General features: G+C 38.4%; 1 protein-coding gene and 1 long non-coding RNA gene across 3 annotated transcripts in view; one reads left to right on the plus strand and one right to left on the minus strand.

Moving 5' to 3' along the window:
- LOC126875462 (uncharacterized) overlaps window positions 1–27,619 on the minus strand; it is a 114,753-nt gene that overhangs the window by 39,379 nt on the left and 47,755 nt on the right. The window lies entirely within an intron of this gene.
- Window positions 17,032–23,894, plus strand: LOC126875448 (insulin-like growth factor-binding protein complex acid labile subunit). Its single transcript, XM_050638367.1, has one exon. The coding sequence runs from the start codon at window positions 18,054–18,056 to the stop codon at window positions 19,083–19,085; it is 1,032 nt and encodes a 343-aa protein (XP_050494324.1). The 5' UTR covers window positions 17,032–18,053; the 3' UTR covers window positions 19,086–23,894.

Raw genomic sequence — 27,619 nt, forward strand, 5'->3', positions numbered from 1 at the left:
TTAGAAATAACAGCGATAATGTTTTGTTCGGAGTTTGTTTACTTTTAGACCTAGCAAACTAAAACAACGTTGGCACTGCAAGGCACAACAATACGAGTCTCTGCCGATTCGCATCTTCCGTTGACTCATGTATCGCTACATTGCTATCACCGGGCGTGAAGCATGCCTGGAATAGAATGTAATCGTAAAAATGTACGGTGCCCCATGAGGAAACGCCGGGAATCTTCCGCATCTGTCTCTAACTGGAAGTATTGGAATATGCATGAGGAGATACAGTGGAACAGGATTCCAGTTGCATATTATTTATTTCGCACGCAGCCTGAGTTCGATAGGTGAATGCAAAAGTGACGCGATGAAAAATTGAAAGCTCGCGTGGGAAAACAACGTTCGATATCCTTTTCATATAACTTTTATTAATAATATGCGATACTGAACATGGTGAGGTGATTTTAGTGTAGGACGTGTAGGGTGGTGCCAAAGAAATACTCGGCGGTGTTTAACAGTATATTTATTAACAATTCTCGCTTCCCACTCTTTACGTACAACTCTCCATTCTAACTGACTATTCTCACTTCTCGGTTACAACTCAACTGTTTCTTTTTGTCGCCCCTCAATATCCCCACTACTCACGCTTTCTTTAGGCGTTCACGATCGTTGCCACGTACGCCTTCTTCGAAATATTCGACGAAAGGACCGTAGGGATATCGATGGCTCATTAGGCCTGTCGGCATTTACGCTTCGGTGATATACTTTATACCGACAAAACCGTTGGAAAGCTTTGTTGTCGAGGGCCGCTACAATGAAGAAATGATTCTCGAATGACGAAATAGAAATATATTGAATTCTTCGTGACTGAGATACTTCAATGAAAAATTTCAATCTGAATATGAATTACGGACCGCTTTGCGAGTTATAATTACAATTTCAATTGCGAGGCTCGATGTAACCGAAGAAAAAGAATTGGAGAAATTATGACAAAGTTGCAGTTGAAAATTAACGTAAAATATGATCTGAATTTTGAACGACAGTAAATTGGTTTTTCATATGGACTTTTGTATTTCGTTCCTACTATAAGAATTTTATTTTCTAGCTATCTATAAGACGATAAAAAGGAATTTGAAATACAAATTCTGTGATGTGCGATCTCATCCCAACTAATCTTGACCCTGGAGCAGCGTGGTTGATCACTATCATCAAAATCAGTCACTACATGCTAATACGTATTGTGTCTATATATTACATATATTACGTCACTTCCATATAAATGTCACTTTAACTTCAAGCCTTGTACACTGTACGACGTAACATTAAGCGTTGTGCAGTTTCCATTTACTAGCGCGTTCCAGCGATTACGAAACAGGACTGCTCCTTGATGAACAATTAAATCCGACACTTGGTTCCCACACTGCCATTACCATGGAATGCTCGCGGAATTTTTTCCCGGCGATTTTTCTCTTGAAATAAAGAAGATATATGGACACGTTGGATCGCGCACTACTTTTGTACCGCTCCGTAGCGCGGCGTAACGTTGAAAAGTAAAATCATGTCAGCGGCGTGGCGAGAAAGAAGGATATGGCTGTGCAACAAGCGGTAAGGTAGGTGGTCGCGTAATATTTTTCTTGTTCCTCGATTTGTTCACCTGCCTGGCTCACGGGAGCTTTACCTGTGCAAATGAAACCCGACTCCTGCCTCCGTTCACCAACCGTGCACGATGCCCAGCGTCTGGTGCCGTATTAATTCGAATGAAGGATCGTGGGGGCACGCAGCCCGTCGGCACTCGGTTTGCTCTTGGGTTACCACCAGAGTATCGAGTAACGTTACCGAAGTAAACAGACCACCGATCGCCCGACGGATTATCGCGTATCGCCTGGGGACGACAAACGCTCCGCTGCAACGGCGGTTGATGGCTTTTGTGTCAAACTTTATTCGTTTAGTTTTCAAAATCCGATCGATAAGACGATGCACTCTGTTTTCTCTGCTTTTTGTATTTACTGGAAGGTAAAGGTGGTTTTAGCGATTAGCGTGTTATCGAATGATATATGCAGTTTTTTATTAGTGCTTTATTCACTGGTTATATTTGTGTATGCGTAAGAGTATTTGTTTACATCGCAGGGTTAGGTAGAGAACAGATAGATTTTACTGGAAATTAAATTTGAAAAGAAAATTGGAAAATAGGGGTTGCAGGATAAAGGATATACTGTCTATCCCACGATTCATTTTTTGAGTAGAATTGTATAAATCATGACTTTTCCTAAGATTGTGAAATTATATTACTTTTTATAAAATCAGACAATTCGATAAAGAAGAAATCCATGATAATATGAATATCTAGTTAACATAAATACATAAATCAAGTAATAACGAATATACACGTCGACAAAAAATTTTTATTCGACAAAAAATTAACGATTCATTGTTGAAAAAAAGGTATTGTTATTAAAAGCTTAAAAATTGCCCCAAAATAATAAAGTACACAAAGGAATTCGGGTAACAGCCAATGCATTGAGGAAAATAATCTTTTATTTATACTCAATTTATAAAAAACAGTAATCAAATAATCAAACTTTTTCTTTCTACATTTTCTTTTTTATAAAATACACAATTTTACTAAAAGTATACAAGAAACATGCCACTAAATGTCATTCATATTATTTTTTACTAAAATTTTGAGATTTTATAGTAAATGGTAACTTTTTGTTTTACACGACGAGTACACGCGTTAACAGCGCCGAAATATAGTTTTGCATTGACGTACACACAAGTCGAACGCATTTAACTGTCTAATCAAATACAAAATTCCTGACATTATACTTAACATGTGTACATATGACTCGCTGACTTTCAGAAAACCAATGAACAAAATTCTACAGCAAAGTTATTAACGAAATTCAGATAAAATTAAATAGTACACCAAGCCGCGAAAAATATCTGCGAACAAATCAGTGTCAAACGGTTCGATCGAGAAAAAGGACGGGTGTTCCACAAATCGAAACCGGTGACCCATGCCGATTACGAAAATCAAACGAATCGCGGTTGCGTGCCTTATACGTATCGCAACGGCTAATTAACTCGAAATTCCCCCGTGAACCACGATTTTCGTCTGGCTTCCAGACACTCGAAAAAGGAAATATCGTTTTCGTGAGTATCTTTTTCCCAGACGCTTCACTCGTGTAATCGCGTGGAAACCAATTAACCCCGTTAAGGTTCTCGCGTCGAGGAATTCACGCAGCCGATACTTATCCACGCAAATGCAATTTTATTAACCTCGGTCTTAGCGGATCGCTTGCGTCAACGAGTCTGAGCCTGACGTTTGATGAAACTCGGAAACGATCGGATTCGTGTGAGAAAATAATTTTCAAATAAAAACAGGAACGTAGAAGAACCAGCGACAACACAACTACTTAGATCTGAGGTGAATATGTCGTGTCCGTAATGATCGTGGCTGGTGGCTGTAGATGTCACTGCTGGGGGTACTACTATATTATTTTCTTCCTGTTTTAGAATCGTGGAAGAAAAATCGGATTTCGTCGCCGGGATTCGATCCCGCGTTCCGAACGTTCGTAATCTAATGCGCTAACCACTGCGCTACCGTTAGTTGTTGTGTCGAGTGGCGGTATTTGTGCTGTTGAGTGCCGCTACAGATCTATTAAGAAATAAGAAATAAGCCCAAAAACATAGAATTTACAAATTCAGTGCTACTCGTATTTCTTGTAAAACGTGGCACAGCGTAATTCGATATCTGGTAGTCGGTAAACTCCTTGTTATCTTTAAAAAAACTTTACCACACGCTAGCACAGAAACCATAAGAAAGATGAATCGTTCTTACGAGAAGTCCCCAAACAAGTCTGTCAGCCTCGATATTGTCCGCCATTTATCGAGTCAAGGCTCGATGTATAGTCAGTGGAAGAAATAAAATAAGGTTAGAAAATTGTTCAGATGTTAATGTTAATAAGCATCTGTACTCATTCCAGGACTGTTCTTTTGTTCGTAATATATTGAACAAAATTTCCTACGCTCTAAAAATACGTGATCATTTGGTATTCTTTATAGAGAACTTTAAATTATTGAAATTTAAATGGTGGAAGTTTTCATCATACAGAAATTTCACATTTTTTCCACATATAAAAATAAGAATGACTGAAATCTGATCCCACTTTACCAGTTACGAGTGAAACCATCATCTAACGTTTATATGTAAATTTCACAACGATTTATCGGAAGTATATATCACTGCAGAAATAAATCTCTAAACGCGTGCATGAGACAGCACGATGCATTTCTATCGAAACTAAAGAAGCATGAAGATGTAAAAATATGTTTGCACATCATTCTACTTATCGCGTCGTTCACGCTAATTAATTAAATCCAAGTACATTAAACGTCGTACCATCCGGTAGTGCTTTCATGCGACAACAAAGCTTTGATATTATGAAAATTAAACGTAGAAGCAAATAAAAAGACGCTTCGTTGCAAAATAATACTTTTTGTAGCCACTGTATAACCCCGACACCCAACGTGTTATTCTATCGTATTGCTGTCTTATATTATAGTACACAATGCTTTACTTTATAACCTCACTACATATCTCTCTGAAAGTGTACACGCTCGTTGGTCCAGGAAGAGGATATCACAGGGATGTCTGGACTAGGTCAGATGAACTAGGTCGAAAACGCGGAATCGTCGAGCCTAACAATTCGATTATCGCAAAGCCTGCGGCGTGTAACGTTCGCAGGTCATCCGCCTCCAGCTGGCGAAATAGAGTGGATCCACCGGTGTTGTCCAACACCTACACGCGTCAGCCTGGTTCGCAAGACTTCCGTGAAGGTGAAACTGCGATGAAGAAGGCCGAAAGAAGAAGAGGGGCGGCACCTTGCTCCCGTGTGCGTGTGTGTGTGTGTGCGTGATGGCAGCGCTGGCTTTCGCGTTCTCTACGTGCTGGAACGATTTAGTCGAGCCTAGACGACAGTCACGATCGGCTGTTTCGTTTTACGTTATACTTGGCCCACGTCTTTCATGCGTTCTTCCACCTTTCTGTGCAGATCGGTTGCATAAAACTTGCGAACGATCCAACGAGATTTTAAGTACGAAGTTCAACGAATTCGTGTTTGTAATCCGTTCTTAGATCTAAAGGTTAATTTAACGCAGAAATATATTCACAGGAAAGTACTTAATATTCTAGTAAATGCTATAAACATTAGGACATTTAATAATAATAGCAAAGTTATAGTTTAATATAGATGTTTGTAATATCTCGTTAAAACCGATTTTTTGAACGATATTTCGAACAATACACGGCTGTGAAAATCGCAATGGAGAAATTTTAAGATGGTGAGAATGTTGATTTTCCGATTGTTGGAAGTTTCAAGGTAATTCGGTTGGTTTTACGTCGGTCGAGGATAGTTGTTTGGATATCGTGTTCCTGGATATCCTGCATGGGATAGCCGGAGATTCGAGTGTGATAAAAGATATGATGGTGATAAGCGCGTTGAAGCATGTCGCGAACGCGGCGACCAACGCTGTTCACTCGGCGACGAATAGCACCAGCGCTGGACACGGCCACACCAATTCTGGTACGTTTTAATTATATTTAATCTACTCGTATTTCATCCTACGTTATCATCCTATATTTAAACAATTTTTCTTTATAAATTCAGAAAGTGTCTTCTACGTTGAAAAGTTAAAAGTTTTAGCAATAAAGAGGGAAACAGGGATCGGACAAAATGTATGTATGTATATACATGTATACATACATATATGACACATACGAGGTGTCTAAATTATTTTGTCCAACCTTCGTACTTTATGTTAGGTTATCCGAAAAGTTTCTTCCGTTTGATAGGGAAATAATAGACGCACAATGTTTTTTGTTTCATATTAATTTATTGAATTATGCACGAACATAATAATAGGAATAGAACGAAATGGATCACATCTAATTCAATAAAATAATATGAAACAGAAATTGTTGTTCATCTATTGTCATTTTATGAAACGAAAGAAACTTTTCGGATAACCTAATACATAGGCGAGCTTAATTTTAAGAATTTTGATTTGAGACTCTAAACTGTGAATATCATTATAAATAACATTGTCAATTTTTCAATTCTGTGGTGTTCATTTCAAGATTAATTATTCTTTTTACCGGATAATAAATTCATAATTAGATATTGTATCGACAACTTTTAACCTCAAAGTGTTTAATTTCAACAATATTTTTTCTTCTTTTTTTTTAAGAATAGCAAATTCATAATTATTAAGTATATTGCTAATGTTCAAATTCTGAATCATTAATTTTAAGGGAATTTGTTCATCGAATAAGAAATGAAGACATTCAGTTTCAATGTGGAAAATTACTTTCGATTTTATTTGATTTTACGCAAGGTAAATGTCGTAACTGGAAGAAAGCAGCTTTTCGGAAATTAGGCGTATCGACTGTACAATTAAACGCTTAAGATTTTTATCAAATCTTACAGTATCGATTTGGCACCAAATACGATAGCGAACCACGATAATCGCTTATCTCAAACGTTCGGGAAAAGCCAAACGCGCGTATCGCGAGTGCCAGGAAATCGATTTAATTTCCTTCGGTTTATTAATCGTGACAACGTCGTTTAATTAGCCGTGTAAATCAGGCGACCGATTTTTATAATTCTAAACGTTTTTTCCTTATAAATCTCATTTTCGCTTCTCAACATCAGAAATATTCCGCTCTGCAGTGGAATGAGCATTGCCAGGACAGTAATTTTAATAATTTCCTAAAACATGTAGAATTGAATATCGGTGTAAATAAGTGATAGTGAGTTAATAATCACGACAAAATAACACGGCATTTACGCGTTGATATTATTATTAAAATTGTATTCAAAATACTAAGATTATTGTTAAAGATATTAGTTCGTCAAAGTGCCACGCGATATCGCTATAACACGCGAAATCACGACACAACACGTGGTCTGTAACGGACATAATGGTTCAACGCACACAAGCTTGTAATCCTGCTATAATATAAAGCTACGAAATTGCGTGGCGTCACAATTACGAAATTCCAACGATTTCGCGTTGCTCGCATTTAACGAGCCTTAAAAATATATACTTGCCAAATTGAAAGCCACGTTACGTTGCTCGTTTATATGCGGCCTTGCAAGTGTTATTTGTTAAATTACAATCACGTTTGCATCGCTGGTGGAGAAATTTGCATATAAACGTTGCATGATGACTTAATAACCATATAATCGTTAAATCACTGTAATAACAAATCCAAGCAACAAATCATTCTAATAACAAATCTATCTTCGAGTAAAAGACTCGAAGGTTTGCCGGCTCGAATTTTCACGCTTAACGCTGTTGTACGCTACACTGTTCGAGGCATCGTTTCACTGCGTTTTTAAATTCTAACTACAAAGCTGGCGAAACGTCAGAAAGAAATTACTTTTAGACACACAACGGTGTTGTATACAAGCGTGAAATTTATCCTCGGCGAACCGCGCCTAAAATCGATACGAATCGTAATCTTCAAAAATTTCTGTAGGTTACGTAAAATTGATTTTACGTAATACACGGAGAATCGATCGAGGGTTGTAAGAAAGATCGACCAGATGCTCGATTGGTTTCTTCGTCGCGTTTTTTCGCCATTCTTCGGTTTATCTCGGTCGAAAGCATCCACGCGCCTCGCTCGATTGTATTCATATTGGAATATCGGTTACGCAAAACACGAAAGGTCACACAGACACCATGAGACGCGCATGAGAGCACACAACTTTCTTGTTTTCGACGCCTGCAGAACGGACACGTGATATCGCGATCGATAGAAACGATCGAATACAGATACGTATATCGAATTCGAATTCGATGCCAATCATTGGGTAATTATTGAATTTTATGTAACGCGCACGAGCGATTGTAGCCGAGAAATAAGCGGAGAGAGGGATCGTATGGAAAGGTCAAAACACGGTAGATTGTGCAATTGGTAGAAAACGTGGATTCTTCGGTAATTTTCTACATTGTTCGACGCAATTTTTTTCAGATGGCAGATTTGATTTCGTGTGTGATTTCGCAATTCGATGCTGCTACGGATCATTTCAGTTTAATCGCGTTCCTCAATCTTTCGAAAATTTCTCAAACTTGACGAGAATATTACAAATTAATCGTCTGTATGATTTTTCTTTTCGATTCGTCAGAGACGTTAACGGTCCTGCTTCGTGTTGTTGTTAATAATAATCTATCGTTCGTTGAAACTAAAGTCTTGAAAGCTAGCTGCGATGCATACAAACGCCATTACGACTAAAACAAACTGTTTATGCGACCGCTACGATAATTTCCACGGCACGAAGCAACCACAACCGAACACATTACCGTCACGATACCGTGCGCTCTTACGAGAACGGAATCGCAACTTTCTTGCCACGCCTAATGTCAAGAGCGCCATTCTGTCCCGTACTCTTCGTTCCAATTCATCCGCCATTCCCCATATCTAACGTACTAACGTGTAGTTACTTCCAAAGGAACGAGTCAAACGGTTACTCAAACCCGTAACGAGCTTCGAACTCGTTTAATTTCAAACAACTAATTATTACGAGCTAATTACGATTTACGATGATAAGCGGTTCGAAGAGTAATTGTAATCGAAATGTGAAATTTCGTTGAAAACGCGATCGACTGTGTACGTGTCACTATACAGCTGCTTCAAGCTAATAAATTACGAAACGTTGAAATTTTTTACACAAAAGTATATGTGTTACGAAAAAAATTGTATGTTTCACAGGAAAACCTAACCTGTATTAATATTTTTCTACTACTCACTGTGCCAATCATGTTTACATTTTCGTTAAAATTGATTTTCCTAAAAGCAGCGCTTGCCAATTTTTAGATATACTAAAAACAAAAAGTTTCCGGAATTTGTTCTGTTTGTTCTATTGTTAATTAACACACCAATAGGATAACGCAATAGTGCGTTGACCTACTATTAGACTTCGCGTGTCGGTCGGCCATTTTCGTTTCTATTCGCCATAGATTATAGGTGGTGAAAAGATGGTGGCTGGACCTATAGGTGACAGACGGGATATTTTTATGGCTGACAAAGAATTTACTTTTTCATGGCGCGTGCAATTTCAGGCGAAATTGAGCGGCAGGCCGGAAACGTGCTCGTGTACAAGTTGATTGGAATAGCGAAGGTTACTTGGCATTTCGACGAGTCTCGTTCGACACGTGTAATATTCAAAGTAGATGTCAGAGCCGCGTATAGGTTATGGAAACGGCAGAGTACGTCTCATTTCGAAACTTTCTTTCCGCTTTCAGACTGCTTTTTGCATGTTGCTATTGTCAAAATTCCGAATGTACGAAACGCTACGAAATATTAAATATCGTTTTAAGATATTACTTTTGAAATAATCAAGGAATTCTTCAACATATTTACATATCATCTTGGAAAACGATACATCATAGAATATACTTTCAAATATCAAGCGTATAAGTAACAATTTTTTATTTATATTTCTTTTCGCTTTTTTTTCGGTGAAATTGTACATTTCGGTTTGTTTATCTGTAACACTGTAGCTTATGCGAAACGACGAATCGTACGAGGCAAGGCAATTTATAATTATTTGAAAGTCAAATTTCACCGAGCGACTAGAATATCTCCGAGCTGCATCAACATTCAAGGACAAGCCTTCGAATTTCTGCTTCCACTTTTGTTCGCAAATCAGCCGCGAATAATTCGTTCAAATCTACAAATATATCCTCTTCCTCGTTTATTAAATGACGAAGGTCATTTAATGTTAGTATTTAACAAAGTAACGAACATCGTAAATTTCGTCGATTTCACTGGACGAATTTTAATACGGAGCTTCTTATTAATAAAAAATATTAGTAACTTGAAAGCCAGGCAACGAAGTTAAAACGACACACTCGGTACGTTATCCTTTTCAACTGGATTTCAAAATCCGAACAGGCTTCTCTTCAACGAAAGCCCCATTTACCTTTCCGCTAAGGCCCATTCCATTCTTTACCATGTATTTTCCTGCACTGAGATTTATCTTTTGTACAGAAAAATAGCGTTAAGAGATCTTGCATGGGTCTGCCACTTCTTCTTCTCCTTTTTTTTTTTTTTTTTTTTTTTTTTTTTGTATAAAGAAACGCTGTTTCGCTGAAACGATGCTATGTGAAGCCACCTCTTTCATATAAAAACGTTCGCTCATAGAAATGATTCTTCATGGTTCCATCCGTTTTATAGAGAGAACCGCTCTCATAGAAACGATCGTAGAAACGACGCGGCGAGATTTATCTTGCCGTCAGTCGGAATATTCTTTTAAACGCTTCCAACCGACTGGCTCGCCGTAATAAAAACACGAAGCATCGTTCTGCTACGCGTTTTCATCATTACCAATTTCCGTTCCCTCTGTTTATGCGTTTTATACGATCCGTATACCGTGTGCTCGAGGCGGATGAATGCAACCGGAAGTGGAGGAACGTCGGCGGTTTCTTTGTACGCAAAGTGCATACGGTATTTCTGTCTACGGACACGTGTAATATCGTGGATCGGCTATCAAATGATAATCCTGTTTAATCGTTGAAAATGATGGACAAGTTGAGTGAGCTTTTATGTTTAATGGGATAATCACAGGATGTTTAACTGAAATAAAAAGAAGAAATGAAATACGTGTAAACAGTGAAGAGTGAAATAACAATGAAACAGTTAATAATATAATTGTGCGAAAGAGAAGGTGTTTTAATTAAATTAAGGCTGATATGTATCGTATGGTAAACGCTGGTAGATAGTTTTTGAGGTTAGAAGGTTTATTCGCTTAGTGATGTTGATAGAGTACCAACTTTGGAATTTATTTAAGACATAATTAGTCGTGTGGTAAATATCATATAATTGAGAGCTTTCAAACACCTACAAGTTAGATTCTGGTTCGTTATCGACAAAATTTTTAAGTTTCTTTCTTTCTGCTACTTTCTACGTATTGAGGTTAGGTTGAGGTTAGGTGATCTGCAAATAAGTGATTGCGGGTTTTGTCGTTAGGTGGTATCAGTTACCAAACCAATACTTTTTAAAAGCTTCCATACAAATGTTAGATTTCAAAATGTACTTGATCTCGTCTCCATTTTCCGCCAATGTTCCACATAGCGAACATTTAAGAACAATATCTGCGTATCGACATAGGCAACGAAAAGAAGCTAACTTTCTAAAATTCCGTAGATCGAAATGATTAAACTTTCCAGGTTTTTAACCGTGTAAGATATGAAAGTGGTAGAAGGACAAGTCTAGAGCGAAGAAAAGCGAGTAAAAAAAGTGAAAGTCGTGCTGCGAGAAGAAGAGCCACTCGTTTCGAACCAAACACCCGAGATATATCGTTCGTTACCAATTGCGATGAACGTTTCCGCGTAGACGATTACAAAATCACCGAAACCAGACACGATTTATAGAAACACGACATTAAACGCTTAGAAAACGATGGAAGGCGTGTAGTGAATGCCACAGTCAATAATTGTCTGTCACGGTATAATTGTTGCGCCGCCAATTTGTTTCTATCATCAGCGATACAACTGCCGACTATTATGTAAGCACACTTATTTTCTAACAGGATAATCAAAATGTCTGCGGTCTGGAAGCGAGAAAAAAGGCATGCGTAGTAAAGAAAAAAAAATATTCTTTGCTGTGCAAAATGCATTTTTTAAAATCGAGGGGCTTGCAACTAAGACGACTGTTGTTAAATTTTTTAGCAATGGGATATAGCTTGCAGAACGTTGTACTCTAAGAAGTTGTGAATTAACCTAATCTCAACCTAACCTCAATCAAAATGTCTGCTGTATGATAGAGAGAAAAAGGGCATGCGTAGTAAAGAAAAAAAAATATTCTTTGCTGTGCAAAATGCATTTTTGAAAATCGAGGGGCTTGCAACTAAGACGACTGTCGTTAAATTTTTTAGCAATGGCATATAGCTTTCAGAACGTTGTACTCTAAGAAGTTGTGAATTAACCTAACCTCAACCTAACCCCAATCAAAATGTCTGCTGTATGATAGAGAGAAAAAGGGCATGCGTAGTAAAGAAAAAAAAATATTCTTTGCTGTGCAAAATGCATTTTTGAAAATCGAGGGGCTTGCAACTAAGACGACTGTCGTTAAATTTTTTAGCAATGGGATATAGCTTCCAGAACGTTGTACTCTAAGAAGTTGTGAATTAACCTAACCTCAACCTAACCTCAATCAAAATGTCTGCTGTATGATAGAGAGAAAAAGGGCATGCGTAGTAAAGAAAAAACATATTCTTTGCTGTGCAAAATGCATTTTTGAAAATCGAGGGGCTTGCAACTAAGACGACTGTTGTTAAATTTTTTAGCAATGGCATATAGCTTCCAGAACTTTGTACTTTAACAAGTTGTTAATTAATCAAACAATAAATAAATTTAAACTGTACAGCATCCTGTTTCATATACAAATACGTTGCTACTGTGAGTAATTGGTAAAATAAATTAGCCAGAAAATCATTTGCGAAAGTCTTCAATAAAAGATAAATCAAATTTGGCTAAAAGATACAAGAAAAGAAAAACACATCTCCGTTCGCGAAAAAGAAGAAGAAAAAAAGGATCAATGAGTTGTATTGTCAGAGAAAATGATTGTTTTTTTTTACATTTCTGTCCGCGATTCATTGAAATTCGTCGGATGGTCGACGACGCATGGACAAGCGGAAGCTCGTCCGACCTCCGATATATTGCCGTGTTCGATTCGTGGATTTTCGTACGCGAAGGGCACATAATGAGCATGCGTGGCCTTGCGACTATCGTTTGCAACGCAAGGCCGCGCGATTGCCTCGTTATTTACCTGCAAAAAGCGTCAGGTGTTCCACGCCTGACAAACAGTTTATTGTTCCTTTATGACTTACGCGTGTTCGGGTCACAGCGTCTCGTTCCTGCATCTGTGTGTAAGTTCGTTAGTTACTCTAAAATATTAGGTTGGCAACTAAGCAATTGCAGATTTCGACAATACCAGCTAATGAAAAATCCGCAATTACTTAGTTGCCAACCAACAATAGTTTAGAACAGAACGTTTTGTCAAATTGAACGAACTGTACATTCGCGCGAAACCTTCACACGTATTCTTTATGCCTAACCTAACCTAACCTCAACCTAACCCCAATCGCTGTCACAGAATTCGTATCACCGTTTTGTTCCTCTATTTTGTTTCTTTTTTATTCGCTTAAGGTTGTAATGTTTTGTTAATTAAAAAGAAAAAAGAATTCTTTCCACGGAATCAGAAGTAAATTTGTCGATATGATATCAGTGGCAGGACGTAGCGTATCGTGATCCTTTAAATTACATTTTATACTCGTTGCCACGTGTAACGATGTTTGAAGAACAAAGGTTTATGGAAATTCATATTTTTCTAAATGCAAGTGAAAATGTAGAACCTAAGCATAAATTCGTCTCGCGCATGAAATTTTGCAACGAGCGCTACGCTTTCGATGTTTCATATATTTTTACATATTACGTACCTTTAAATTTCCCACAGCTGCATTAACATTCACGGCCTATGTTATTACGTAAGACAGCTAGCAGCAGAAATAGTTGCACGTATTTCTATATATAAAACAGGTGTGAAACGCTGCTCATAATACGTTTCATAGCGCCACTTCCTCTTTCGCGCGTTTGTGTGCAGCAGGCGAGCGAATGGGGCGCTGGTGTCGCGTCGTCGCGTCGTTCAACGACCTCGCAGGCGAGAGGAAGGAGGATCGTTCTTCTCGGCTTTTCACCGATTCCTTGTAGAAAGTTTGTCGATAGGAGGCGCGCCAGCCTTGAAAATCGCCGCTGCCATCGTTCAGGTGATCGACTCGATGCCAAAAAAGGTGTCACGGACGTGATAAGTGGCGAATTTAGAATTTCAAAGGTAATTGGCTGTGCCGCTAACATTTTACGTAACATTTGACGAAAAAGCAAAGCTTGTAAAAATGTATTCCTTTTCCTCTTCCTTTTTTAGCTATTCTGTTTCATAAAACTGAACAACTTTAATCGCTTTCGTAAATCTTACGACCACATTTTCACAGATTCGTGGAATTTTCCAGTTCGACGAAACTCTTGTTATCTTTCGGAATAGATCGAAAAAGTTTCGTTTTATTCAGACTGAACTGAGTATTGTGCGAGCTTTGTTCGGAATGATAATTGTCAAATGTAATATTTTGCAAAAGGACGTAGACAATTTTATGGAATTCGCAGTTCTCAGAACATCGTTCCCGTAGATTTTCTTCTAAATTTTCCAAGTTTCCCGTGACGTCATGTAGAAACGTTGAACAATTACCCTCATACACCTCCTCTTACAAAGAACGATCTTCAGCGGAAATGGGTTAATCGTTCGGGCACAAAGGAACGCGATCGCGAAAAATTACAGGTCTGACAGAAATCTGACGTGTAACATATGTCAACAGACTCGACCGTTCTTTTTCGTCGTCGTTCTTTTCCCATCTTCCAAAGGAACCGAGATAAAAAGCTAACCGCAACTGTGGACTTTCTGTAATGAAATAGAACGTTCATTTCCTCTTTTCTGATTATAAATCAAACTGCAGAAAACAGAGGTATGAAACTGAATAGAAAGAAGCGATAGAATAATGTCCATCGTGAGACAGCCAATTACCCAATACGAAAAAGCAATTGAAGCAGAAAGTTCTCGCAATTATCCAGTCGGTCTACGATTTCCTACTTTACCACTGTTCTGTTAAAACACACGTGATTCCTAAGTTCAAGATCATGTTTTTTTATTATTATTATTATTATTATTATTTAATTTGTACTTTACATTTTTCTAGCTTTATTGCTAAATGATAAAAAGAGGATGGCTCTACCCCTGGTGGGATACCATCTTCCTGTTTGATTATTTTATTTCTCAAAATCATATTGAGAAAAAGTTACCATCAGATGGCACATACTTCAGTGAGAAAAGAATCTTTCAAAATACTGCAATTCTTATTCTCCGGGAAAAAGTAAAAATTTGCTTCTTCAAGAATGAAATTTCGTCTTTTTCTTCTGTTACTTTAAAAACACCCACAAATTTACAAACTCACCTGACATTTCCACCGAACAGCGAAAATATCGGCTAAATTTTCATAGAAAGAAGATTAAAAAGTAAATACCCCACTAACCTCACTAAAGAAATAAACTAGTCAAATTCAAAGATGGTATCCCGCTGGGGTTAGCCATCCACTTTTTTTATTTAGCAATTAAGCTAGAAAAATTTACCAAATGTCCAGCTGGACAAATTGTAAGATACGAATTAAATAATAAAAAGAAAACTCGTCTGGTTTTCCAAAATAGAATGATCCTACTCGTTATCATCTAACAATCAGAAACTCTACTTCTCCACCGACCTCTCTGTCAGCAAATACAAACAAATCTGGACGCTGGACGCGTCACGAACAGCTAACCGACCGAAGATCGATGAGTCATCGATGGCCACCGCGACATTCGTCTTAATTCGTCAGACTCGGACTTTCTCGTGCCGAATTGCAACAGCGCCTTAGTATCTTGGAAGATCGTTCCGCGAGTCGCAGGATCGATAGCCTGGTTCTTCCCCAGAGGAAAGTTCGGTGCCGCGGCTTTATTAGAAACCGTCACGGCAACAAAATATCACGAGAGAGGCATCTACGTATCGGCGACAAGCGGAAATTTATCGACGATATTTCTCGGCCAGAAGTATCGACCCTCGTTTCCATCCAACGAGCAACGTTGTTCCGCGCGCGCCTCATCCCCTTCCTGCCGTGCCATTCTCCTCTTTTCCCCCACCACTCTCTATCCCTACTCCTTCGCTCTCTTTCGCCCGATCTTCCCATCGCTCCTCGAAAAACGATTTATTCCTGCCACCTTGCCACTCCTCGCCCAACAATCCGAACGCTCGAGATCACGCGGATCGGTCGCTGGAATAATTAGACCCGTTTCGAATCGCTTAATTAGCCTGGAAAAGCAGAAGGCGCGTTTTGAAGAATGGCCTTGTGGAGGGGGATGTAGGTCGTGGAAAAAAGGCCGGCCTCTTGTCGACAGTAGTCGGAAAAACCGACGCAAGTTCACGGTCGTGTCTCGACTTCCCGTGAAACTGGCTTTTCCTCTTTTTTCCTCTCGTAGCTCCCCGGCTTGTTTCAGTGCACCTGCACGCAACTGGGGTACGCTGAAATCCATGCACCGAATACTTGCACTTTATCGAATTTTCTGACACGTGCACATAAGGTCATCATCAATTGCTTACGCACGTTAACTGTTCGTAAAGAACAGGACACTTACAGAAGGTGGGGTAAAGCTAAAAAATTATTCAGATGTTTAAGAATTATGATCAGATCGTTAAAGAATTAGCTGGCGTGTAACGTTAGACGATATATTGAATTTTACGATGGCGATCTGATCGATGGCACGAGCAGAGAATTTCATGTTACCGCCATAGGATTTATTTATTCAGAAATATTAGAAATTAGGGTTCCCAATGATTTATATCCTAAATCATAAGTTTATTGGTAGATGCATCTATTTACAATGGATTAAACAGGAAACGATGGTCATTTAACATGAACTGAATACAGTAGTACTGTATAATTAAGATAACTAAATGGATAATTCGCAACTCACAGTTAGTAGTTTACAACTCATAACAACTTGGCAAGTCCACTCTCCACTCCTCACAACTCCACTCTTAGTTAACGACTGCCTGGTAATTCGTCTTTCTCCCTTAAGCAATCCCTTTGTCTTTTCTCACAGCCTCACCACATACGTGTTCCGTAACCGTCCGCGATCATGGTCATGTCACAGAGCCATAAATTAGCAATAGAAAAACCAAGAATATCTCGCTGGCCATCGAAACAACAACGTAGAGAGTGTTGCAGTGTGAGAAAACAGTAACAGTATGGCCACCTGTGACCTTGGGCCCCGGCAACGCCCTCTCCATAAGAGCCAAACCCATGGTATATATAAACCTTCCCAAAATCAGCTCTCCAGACACTCTGTTCTAACATTCTTAACTGTCACTCTGTTGGATTCACGTAACAAATTCTGTCAGTACATCTAAAGTCTGAATTTTGACTCACCTTGCTCGTGGAACGTTTCAATTTACGCGAAACCATTCGAACGATCAGTGATTTTCTTAATTGCACCACTGTCCGTGTCTTCAACCTAACAGTCACGTAGACCTTCCACCGCGTAACTATTCGACTGAAGGACCAACGACACATTGATGGACCACTCGGCCCATTGAAGTTTCCAGACCCTTTTGGGGTTAGGTTGAGGTTAGGTTGAGGTTAGGTCTATGCTGTCGGCACTTAGACTTTCTCGCAACATTGTTTATGGTTCAGCAGATATTCCTTAGGCAATCTGTCCACGATACTACATCAAATTAGGTGTTACTTTCACTACTAAGAAGTTAATCTTTAGAATCTGATCTGTATTCGCTTGCAATTCAGCAATTGATCGTCGACCGTTAAGGATTCAAGAGGATTTGTCTCTGTTTCTGAGGATGATATAGGATTTCACCTCGTCTTCTAATATTTACACCATTTTCCCTCGTGCAATCAGTCTTCCACCGCTTGACACCTATTTACAGTATCTTGCTACACAATCAGCCTGCAACAGTGCTTATCGCTTGCTATTCAGATTATTCAACCGTACGCTCCCCGTTCATATTCTCATACAGCTTCTGAGGCAGTCGTGGATGGCAGAAAAATCAAACGGTCACGATATTACACGCGATTCCCAACAATTCGTCAACTGCAGTGTGGAAAAGAATTTTATTGGAAAACAAGCGATAACGTAGCGTGGAAGAAACGATGCGTGGTGGCAAGATGCTCGGAAGTGGGACGAAATCGTAACGTTGATAAGGTATTGGATGCGTAAATAAGGTTGAAAGTCAGATTTTCGCGAGAAGCGTGTCCCTTCTCGTCAGATAATCGTGTCAGAGGTCGTGGCCCCTATCTAATCGAGGCTCTGCAAACGTTATGCACCGAACAACGTATACGAGAGCTGAGAACGGATGGTCAGTCACGATCCGATCGTTAATAACTTAACCTGGTGCGTGAAAACTCGATCTGAAAATGCTGAAATCGTATCTGTCCGTTCTATCGATCGTTTTACTATTTTCCACGATCGTTCGATCGCAGGAACAACAAACCTGCAGGCAGATAAAAGGGTACAAGGTGTGCGACAAAAAGGGAACCCTGGTGGACGTCAGCCAACAAGAATTCGAGGAAACGTTAGAGATTCACGACTTGAACCTGCTGGCTATTCGAGAAAACACCTTCAAGAATCTAACGACCACGAAGCTGAGCTTCGGTCTGGGTAACAAAATCTCCGCGGTGAAAAAGAAGTCGTTCAAAGGATTGGAGAAACTGGAACGGCTGGACCTAGACAGCAACGTTATATCTCTGTCACCGAATCTGTTCTCAGAACTGAAGCAATTGCATTCGCTATCTCTGATCTTCAATAAGATCAGCGAGATACCCAAAGACACTTTCGCTGATCTGTCCAACTTGATGTGGCTGTACTTGGGACACAACGACATCGAATCGGTGAACAAGGACTCGTTCTCAGGATTATCTTCGTCGCTGACGTTCCTCTGGTTAAACGACAATAAAATCACCAGCATAGAGACTGGAGCGTTCAGTCAGATGCCAGAATTGACCCGTCTTCACTTGGAGAACAATAAACTAACCTCAATTCAGCCAGGGGTGCTGCGAGGATTGCACAAGTTGGACGGTCTCTTTCTCGAAGAGAATGAATTGACCAGCGTGTCCAAGAACGATTTCAAAGGACTGATTGGTTTAAGGATTTTGAACCTGCATCACAATCAGATAGCAAGTATCGAGTCAGGAGCATTCTCAGATCTCAGTCAGTTGGAACAATTGGACCTGAGGAAGAACCAACTGACCCGAGTTGACTCCGGAGTGTTCAATGGACTGTCCAACTTGAAAAGGTTGGATCTCTCTGATAACAAGATCGCTGTAGTGCAATCTGGTGCGTTTGCAGGCCTTTCAGCGCTGAAAACCTTAATCTTGGCGAACAATAAATTAACTGACGTAGATAGAAAGGACTTTGGACTGACCAGTTTGACTATTCTGTATACGTAAGGCGAGGCTATTCTCTGCTATACGGAGTGTTGTACACAGTTTGCAGAATGTAGAGATCGGTGTAATAAAGGAGTGTGACGTTGTACATGTTAAATCAATGACCAACTTGTCTTTGTCCTGGCTCTATTTCTTCAATTATTATGTTATAGTAAAATGCCAATACGTATATTGCATTGATCTTTCCATAGAGTTTTAGGCCTCAAAACTTCTCAGTCGGCTGAAAGAAAAATTCAAGTCTACACTGATTTAGCTTGCAATTAAATTATGTTTGTAAAACCTAACCTAATGAGGGATTCTGGAACTATTAGGTTGGAAACTAAGTGATTGCGGATTTTGTCATTACCACCTAATGACAAAATCCGCAATCACTTAGTTGCCAAGCAATAATAGGCAACATTTTCTCACTGCCAGAAAAAAATTAAACTAAACTTAATTCAGGATGTTGTTTGCAGAATTATTTTCAATTCTTACAATTATTTCAAATTCAATGGTGTATTTTTAAAACCTATCAAATCACGTATTCGTAGTATTCTGATCTAGTAGCAACATGATCTGAACAAAGTTAAAAGCGATTGCAGATTTTTTTCAGTTATCTAATCCAGATTCATTTCAGTTCAAAGAAATCTTATTTTTATTTACTCGGTTTTTAAGGGGAATTCGTGTTATGTGATGTCAGATGTACGCGATTCTCGTTAATCTCGCTGGCCGACATTAGATAAGTGGAAACTTCTGTCGGTCGTTGTTCTTTCTGGCGTTATCAGCGTGCAACAAGAGAGTGCGGCACGCGCGAGTCAAGTGTTGCGTTTTAAACGCGCACGCTGTTCAACGTGAAGTGAGCGCGAGAAATAGCGTCGCCATTTTGTTAGCCGAAATGCATGCCACACTTTTCAAACAACTTCCATTTCCTGCAAATTTCGAAATTTCTTCCGTATTCCAAAAATAATGAATTTTTTTTTTAATTATTTTTGTTAATGCTTAGAATCATAGAAAAATACGAAATTACAAACTGGAAGGCGATTGCTGTTCGTTACACTAAAATCTAAAGATCCGAGCTTTGTGTTACGTGCATTGCAGATTAAGAAAAAATTGTACTCTTGTTAGGAAAAGCAAGAGATAATGAGATGGGTGGAAGCTTTCGAGAAAAATATTGGAATCAGAATAGCGAAGTAGCTGTGGAAGCGCTCCCTTGTAGGAATTCCAAATCGAAGCTGGGAAAGTAGGTGGAAATGGAAAAGGCTGTCGAAAAGAGTTAATGGCTGGACGAGAACGACTTTCTACCAAATTGATCCAACTTCGTATTCTCAGCCTTCATCCACTTTTCCTTGAATATTTTAGTACGTAAAACATTCGTGCAGCATTTGAAGACGTAGGATTTACATCTTCTGATATTGGATTGGCAACTAAGTGATTGCGGATTTTGTCATTAGGTGGCGTTAGGTTGAGGTTAGGTTGGAGTTAAGTTGACAAAATCCACAATCACTTAGTTGCCAACCCCATAGAATGCACATGTTTAAAAAAATACAGTATCGGTAGTTAAGGGAATAGAATAATTCTACAGAAAAATATTTGCAATCCTCCATAGAGAAAAAAGTGGAAGATAGGTTTATTTGGAAAGAGAAGTAGTTTGGAAAATGTTGAACTAGAAGCAATGCTGCAAATAAAAGCTTGTATAAAGGTATTAAAATGTAAGTGTGTATGGGAAACACTAAAATTGGCTAGAACTTGAATTGGATAAAGATATTTAAAGAAACAAAAGGAAAAATACGTGAGAATATTGAAATGTTGGGTTGGCAATACCACCTAGTGACAAAATCCGCAATCACTTAGCTGCAATAGAAAGAAACAATCGAGATACGTAACAGGGGAATTTTCAAATGATACCAACGTCAATCTGGATCTTCTCTGCTTTACGTGATGCGTAAAAAAATTTTGGCGAGTGCTTATCGTAAAAATCTGGAAGAAAGTTCGCTTCAGTAGCTACCTTCGTATCAAGGACAGGCAATTTGTCAAGATTGCGACCTTCGCACATAAACTCTGATCGATCTTGGCGCAATGGAATCAATCATTTAGCAGGCTAAACTCGTAGTACGTACGCGTCGAAGGTTGACATTTCACTGAACGTTTCTTGGACGATAGACACATGATTCTTTAGAAATTGTTGAGATATGTATAATTTTCTGTGCTGGACTGGGTTAAATGCGTAGTAGAGATACTTGTATGTGAATATCAGTGTGTGGAAGTATGTGTGTGCGCAGCGTCTCGAAAACAAAGGAATGTAAACTGTTCAGTCGGTTAACTGGAAGAAAGTGCTGAGACACGTGCAAATGTGTATCGATGAATATATAAGGAATCGTCCATGAAATAAATATATCATTATTTTAATATTAATCCTCAGTATAAATTTAGTGTTCCTATAACATTATTTCGGCTTCAAAGATCCACAATTTTCAACAGAAATAATACACATACCGGAAATTTATAAAGCGTCAGAACAATGAACAATGAAGCATTGTTTGTAGATTCTAAAAGCAAAATTCCTTAAATTAAACAACAATGATTAACGAAATCATCTCAATATCCTAACTCTGCTTGCTAATTCAATATTCAATCCTTTGTTCAATCATTCCTAAGATTACCCAAATAATGCAAATAATCTCAACTATGCAGAAAGGTTACATTAGAAACTATCTACTAGTCAAAACGACTAATTTAAATTCATAAAGTCTTACAGAAATTTTGTAGAAATTGTTCAGATGTGGTTAGAGGCTTGCTTTCTCCATTGCTTCCATTCTGATTTTTTTCATACATATTTCACTTCCAATTGTGTTACATTAATTTTGATATTAATTCTTCTCGTCGTTATTTGAAAAGTTTTCTCTAGAAATAAATACACATACGTACAATACGTACATACATACGTGTACTACATACATTTTCCACTCAACTGGTTGAATTATTATAAAATTTTGATTTGTTTTGTAAAGGTTCTTTAGGATCCTGTTAGAAACGATCGAAACGTAGCTAATTTTAGGTTAGGTAGATTTACTTATCGTCTTATCTTTCTCAGAAAGTTGCTCGATTACGATTGAGAAATCCATTCGTATCAGCACAAAAGTTCGTATGAGCCGCGTTTGTACTTGTCAACTGCTCGAACGACATGTCATCTTTAGCACGAGACGCGATATTCATCACAAGGACTCGCGTTAGAATCGTAGCGGTTAGCAGCGGCCATTGAATCGATACAAATGGCGCCGGTAAAAGTGCGGTTTTTGAGTGGTGGCGTGACATTACACTCGTGTGTATCGTTTCAAGAAACAGATACTTGTGCGAGTCCCGTCTCTATCTGGGTATATGGTATACCTAGAACGACAGGAGGAGCGGCAGAGACACCTCGGGTTTGATTTACAACGGCCATTCAGTGACGGCAAAAACGCACTCACGATGCATCTGAGAACAGCTATGGAACGTGACAGGAACACCGAGCATGGTCGTGCGTTAGACCGTTTGAAAAGCGTGAAATTATTAGCTTGCTGCATACGAGATGTCATTTCTACGACGCTTGAATTTAGCGGGCCGATACTATGAATTCAGTTTTGTCTTATCTTCGATCATTATCGCTAGAATGTTGATAAACACTTAGATTTTGATAACTACGTTTTTTAATACGTCGTTTAATATCTGTTGAAGCTATACAGGCTGTGAATGCCGTGTAAAATGTGATTTACATTTTGTGACATAAAAATGGCGATAGAGTCTTATATTTAACGACGCTACTTAAGAAACTCTCTTTCATATTATTCCTCTGCTTGTCGAGATGAATGTTGGATAAAAAGGGAGTTTCACACAGGAAATAAAAATCACCCTTTTTTCTTTTGTTCCAAGTCTCCTTCGTTCTGTAATTTGCAGCTGTTCTATTCTACTTGCCCCATGAAGAATATTATCGTGGATATGTAGTTCATCTTGAACCATTCATCGTTTTCCTGTTTCATTTTTTTCCTTACGCTTATCGTTTACGAGAAAAACGCTGGGAAGAAATAGCATAAATGCCCTACACATAGAATTCGAATGGCTTCTAACAAAAATTTCCAAGAAACCAAAATTTCCATCGATATCTCGAAAATGTACACAAAGACGTAATTTTAACAATTTTTACGTACTCCATAAGCATCTCAGGTGCTGTAAAAAAATTTGCAATTATCGAGCTCCAGTACTATTTTCAGATAAGTACGTACTTTCTCCAGCGTGGGAAATTAGTGAAAAACTCGACGACCTTGTAACCGGTTCATCTCGCTTGTCCTAACCCTGATTTAATCAAGCTTACACCGCCATTACAATATTAAGTAGATTGGATCGCTTGCAATGATATCATAATGATAACGCACGGTCCTTTCACTTTGACACTCTCTCGTACGACAATTGCTTCATCCGCTCGTATTGGCTAGCCGAGTTAAACAGTTGCCTCGACCAGACGCAATGGCGTTATTTTAATCTCTATACTTTTTTAAAAATCCTGGTCATTCCATTTTTTCTTATTCCCGTAATTAGTTGCTGTCGTTGGTAGAAGATCATATGTATCTTGTTTCTATCTTTGTCATATTCTTTAATTGATACGTATGAATTTGTTGATATTAGACCTTGGTCTTAAATCAAATGGCCGATTTTCGCTAACGAACGAAATGATTGCAATTTAATTCCAAGAAGCGGATAAAAATAAAGTAAAAAATACTACAATATATTCTACACCAATAATCTTAAATCTTGGCATATCTTAGGACATTAATAAAAAAAAAAACAAAAAAATAACAATAAGAAACTGCTAAAAATAACTGGAAAGTATACTATGATACTATACACATTCTCGTCGATATCCATACTCGAAACTTTAATCAATATAATGCACCAAAGTAAGAATTCCACTCAAGAATCAGTGCTGCCAGTCCAAGTAATATCTCGAACATTTTGTGCGTTCAATTTCTCACAAAACTATAATAAAGCGTAGTAGTAATCTCGCGAAGGAGGTGTCGCGATGCTCGAGAGCGTCTTCATTCGTCGTTTCAAATATATATGTCTCTTTCCCTTCGTATCATTTCCTGTGCCTGTCTCATGGCACGAATTGTATTATGAAACACGCGAAGACACACAGCTCTGGGCAGAAATCCGAACAATTTCCTTTCCTTCTTTGCGGTCGATGGTACCGAGCGCTTTTCGATCGAGCACACGCTGCGACACCGTTGCCACATTTCGTCCGAAGATGTCCGAGTAATCTGCACAGATTCAATCTCGACGATAATACGTCCAAAACTTCGACTCGAAACGTAGCCCCTTCGCGGCACAGTTTACTGTTTCCAGTCCCACACATCGGACCTATAGCGTCGATATATACAGCAAATCGTGCAATTGAGAAAGACAATGGTCATCCAAATAAGTTGTATTTTGAATTTAATTTTTTAAAGGCTACGTTTGTGTTAATACGACAATTTATTTGCAATCTTTGTTTCAATTAATATACATGATATTATGAAATTCCGTTTTTAACGTTCCATTATATTGTGAAAGAGAATTGGCTAAGAATTTACTTCTTAGTTCTTAGCACCTTGTCCTCCATCGTTTTCTCTTACATCTAATCTTCCTTAGAGATAGCAGTGCTTCCTCAAGAGTCCACGCAGTTATATTTAGTCAGAAATTTTTAGTAATGTGACTGTGTTGCCATACTACGTACAAGTAAATTACTGTATTCTACTTACAATTTTCTATTATATGAAAAAGAAACAAAATTGGACAAGACTGATAATCTAAAGCGAACCAAATTAATTCTTAACTAAATTACGAGACTTCCTCAAGCACGTTCGTCGAGTATTCGTCAAACACCTCGCCGTGCCAATCGAAACTCGACGTCTCGTCGAATTAACATTTCTCGGAAGCTTTGAATACAATTTCACGAGAAAATGTTGCAATATTCTAACGAAGAATACATCTCAGCTTGACGTATAGTTCCATCTAAAGAGTTAAAGACGACGTTCCGTTTTATCGAATCCCTTCAGAGAAATGTACAAAGAGAATCTTCCCATGCAACTTTTTCCCTTCGTCGCCTTTCATACGTTCATATGCATATGTACGAAGATATTAAGATGCCAGTTGTTAAAGAAGCATCGCGTATTATATGCATTTTATGGTAGATTCAGATTCACCGATATTTGGCCATTACGATTTCTTCAAGCAAATGACTTTGTGCTTTGAATTTAGCACTTGGAACATATTGGCGCGATACATATCCATATTTAACGCTAATATGTATGTGTATTTGTGTGCATACACGCAGTTAAGCATTTCTTACGTAACTATGCACGATTGGGAAGTTCGTCTCATTTTTACTCAGTTGTAAGGCTTGAAGTGTTGTTCCATCGAGCAGAATATCAGGTTTCCTGCTTCCCCTTTTTCTTTTCCCCTCTTCTTGTAAGAGTTTTCTATGAAAGCACCGATATCACGGGCACTTGTCGTTATCTCCTTTATAATTAAAGTTCTTCCGTAATTCTCCAGAAAAATTCACGACGCTGAAGATATTGAGCCGTGCAACCTCTGTGCCAAGCCGAAACTTTCGTTTGGTCGTTAATCCCTTGAAACATGTAAAATTCAGGTTGAAGCGACCTCGAGGAAAAAAAGCGTCAGGATTTAGAGGGGATCGCGCGAGAGTGGTAATACGATATACGTTAAACGGAAGTATTATGTTCTATACGATCGCAATATGTTCGTGATATAAACGTGACGGATAAAATAAGCTATTGAATTTGAGAAATTTCTTTTTCGAAATATTATTCGCTTACGAAATATTCTCCTAATTTGTAAATATTTTCTGCGCGCCGGAGAAAGGCTTTCGAAAATGTATTCTTTAATTGCATTACATTCACGAATAATAGTTATATATTATATTTACGGGAGAAAAATAAAAATCCATTGTGAAAGATATACTGCACCCGTAAAATGTAAAGTAACAATTCAATTATATACAATAAAAATTTTTTTAATTTTTTTTTTTTTTTGAAATTTTTTCATCGAGACAACGATCTACAGTGAGATCGGTTATAACGTACCGCACGCGTACCGAGCGAAAATTCAAAGTCGATTTTCTCGAAAACAAAGCCTCGAACGAAACATTTTTATTGTATATTTGCGACTTTTTTTTTCGCGTAGAATCACCCCCTTTCCGCTTGTACCACCAGTTACCAACCACCCTGTATATATTGAAGTAATAATTTCAAGCTGATTCTTCTAGTATCGTTATTGTATCTTCCGCTTTTTGCTTCGAGTCTTAAACGAAGATTAAAGATTAAACTCACTAGGATACTAAACTGTCCACTGAATATCCTTGCAACATTCATCAGCATTGTTATACCTACAATGCCCTAGTATATCACACTTGCAAACCTGGAAAATTTAGTTTAATCCTCTATAACCCAGAATTTTGTATACTCAATAGAAAGAAAGATAGTAATTGTTATAAATAAACCATTTGACATCGATGTTGAACTATATCAATGAAATAAAATAGTTTCGAGTATAAACAGTTGAAATAAAATATGAACGCGTGGATATCGAATCTCCCAGTTATTGTATTCCATAATGTTATAAAATATTAATGCATCCTAAGACTCATAACTAACAAAAAATTTGAGTCTAATCTTTAAACTACATCGCAAAAGATTAGTTCGTTCTAAAAATTATAAATAGAAGAGAAGCTTCCATATATCATTGCCAATAAAAAATTTGAAACACCGATGGATTTACACATGGTACAAGTAATCGGTAGCCGGACAAGCCACGTTAACAAACAACAACACAGTCACTCCATTTGACCTCCCTGTGCAACAATCGTACCCAATTAATCGTCGAACAGAACGCGCCCAAGTAGACCAATTAACGCGTTCAAATAATCGACCGACATAACGCAAAATTATTCGTTGTCCCGATGTTATGAACGAATCGCTTGTGTAAATATGGCCGCACGCGCGAGACAGGACAGGACTGGACTGTCTATTGCGGCAGTCGCGTGGGTACTACGTAGCAGCACCTGTCGACGACAGAATTTGCCAGGCAAACAAACAGTTGCACAGAAGGGGTCGTCGTCGGTTTTCCATGCTAATGCACGGAGAGACAAACGAGCGACGATGTCGAGGCCGAGTAAAATAAAACACAGTCAACTTTTCTGCTGCTTTTTCATCAGCGATCAATCATTATGATCGACATCGTCGTACTAAGCCAGACACCGAACGACATTCTTTTTGGCGTTGTAATTTACGAACCAAGCGGATAGGGATAAGATTGACATCATCAAGATGAAGAATCGTCTATGGTCAACTAATAGCATGGAGCATACATCTCTGTTTGTAGTCTCCTTGCTGATCTCGTTTAAAATTTGATACCTGATCAGGTTATACAGATAAATTAATTAGTTGGAATAATATAATTTATGAAAGATGACTATTTGGAATACACAGAAACGTTTGTAATGTTACAGAAACATGATATTAAATTATTAA

The sequence above is a fragment of the Bombus huntii genome, chromosome 18 (assembly GCF_024542735.1).
Source record: "Bombus huntii isolate Logan2020A chromosome 18, iyBomHunt1.1, whole genome shotgun sequence".
Classification (NCBI taxonomy): Eukaryota; Metazoa; Arthropoda; class Insecta; order Hymenoptera; family Apidae; genus Bombus; species Bombus huntii.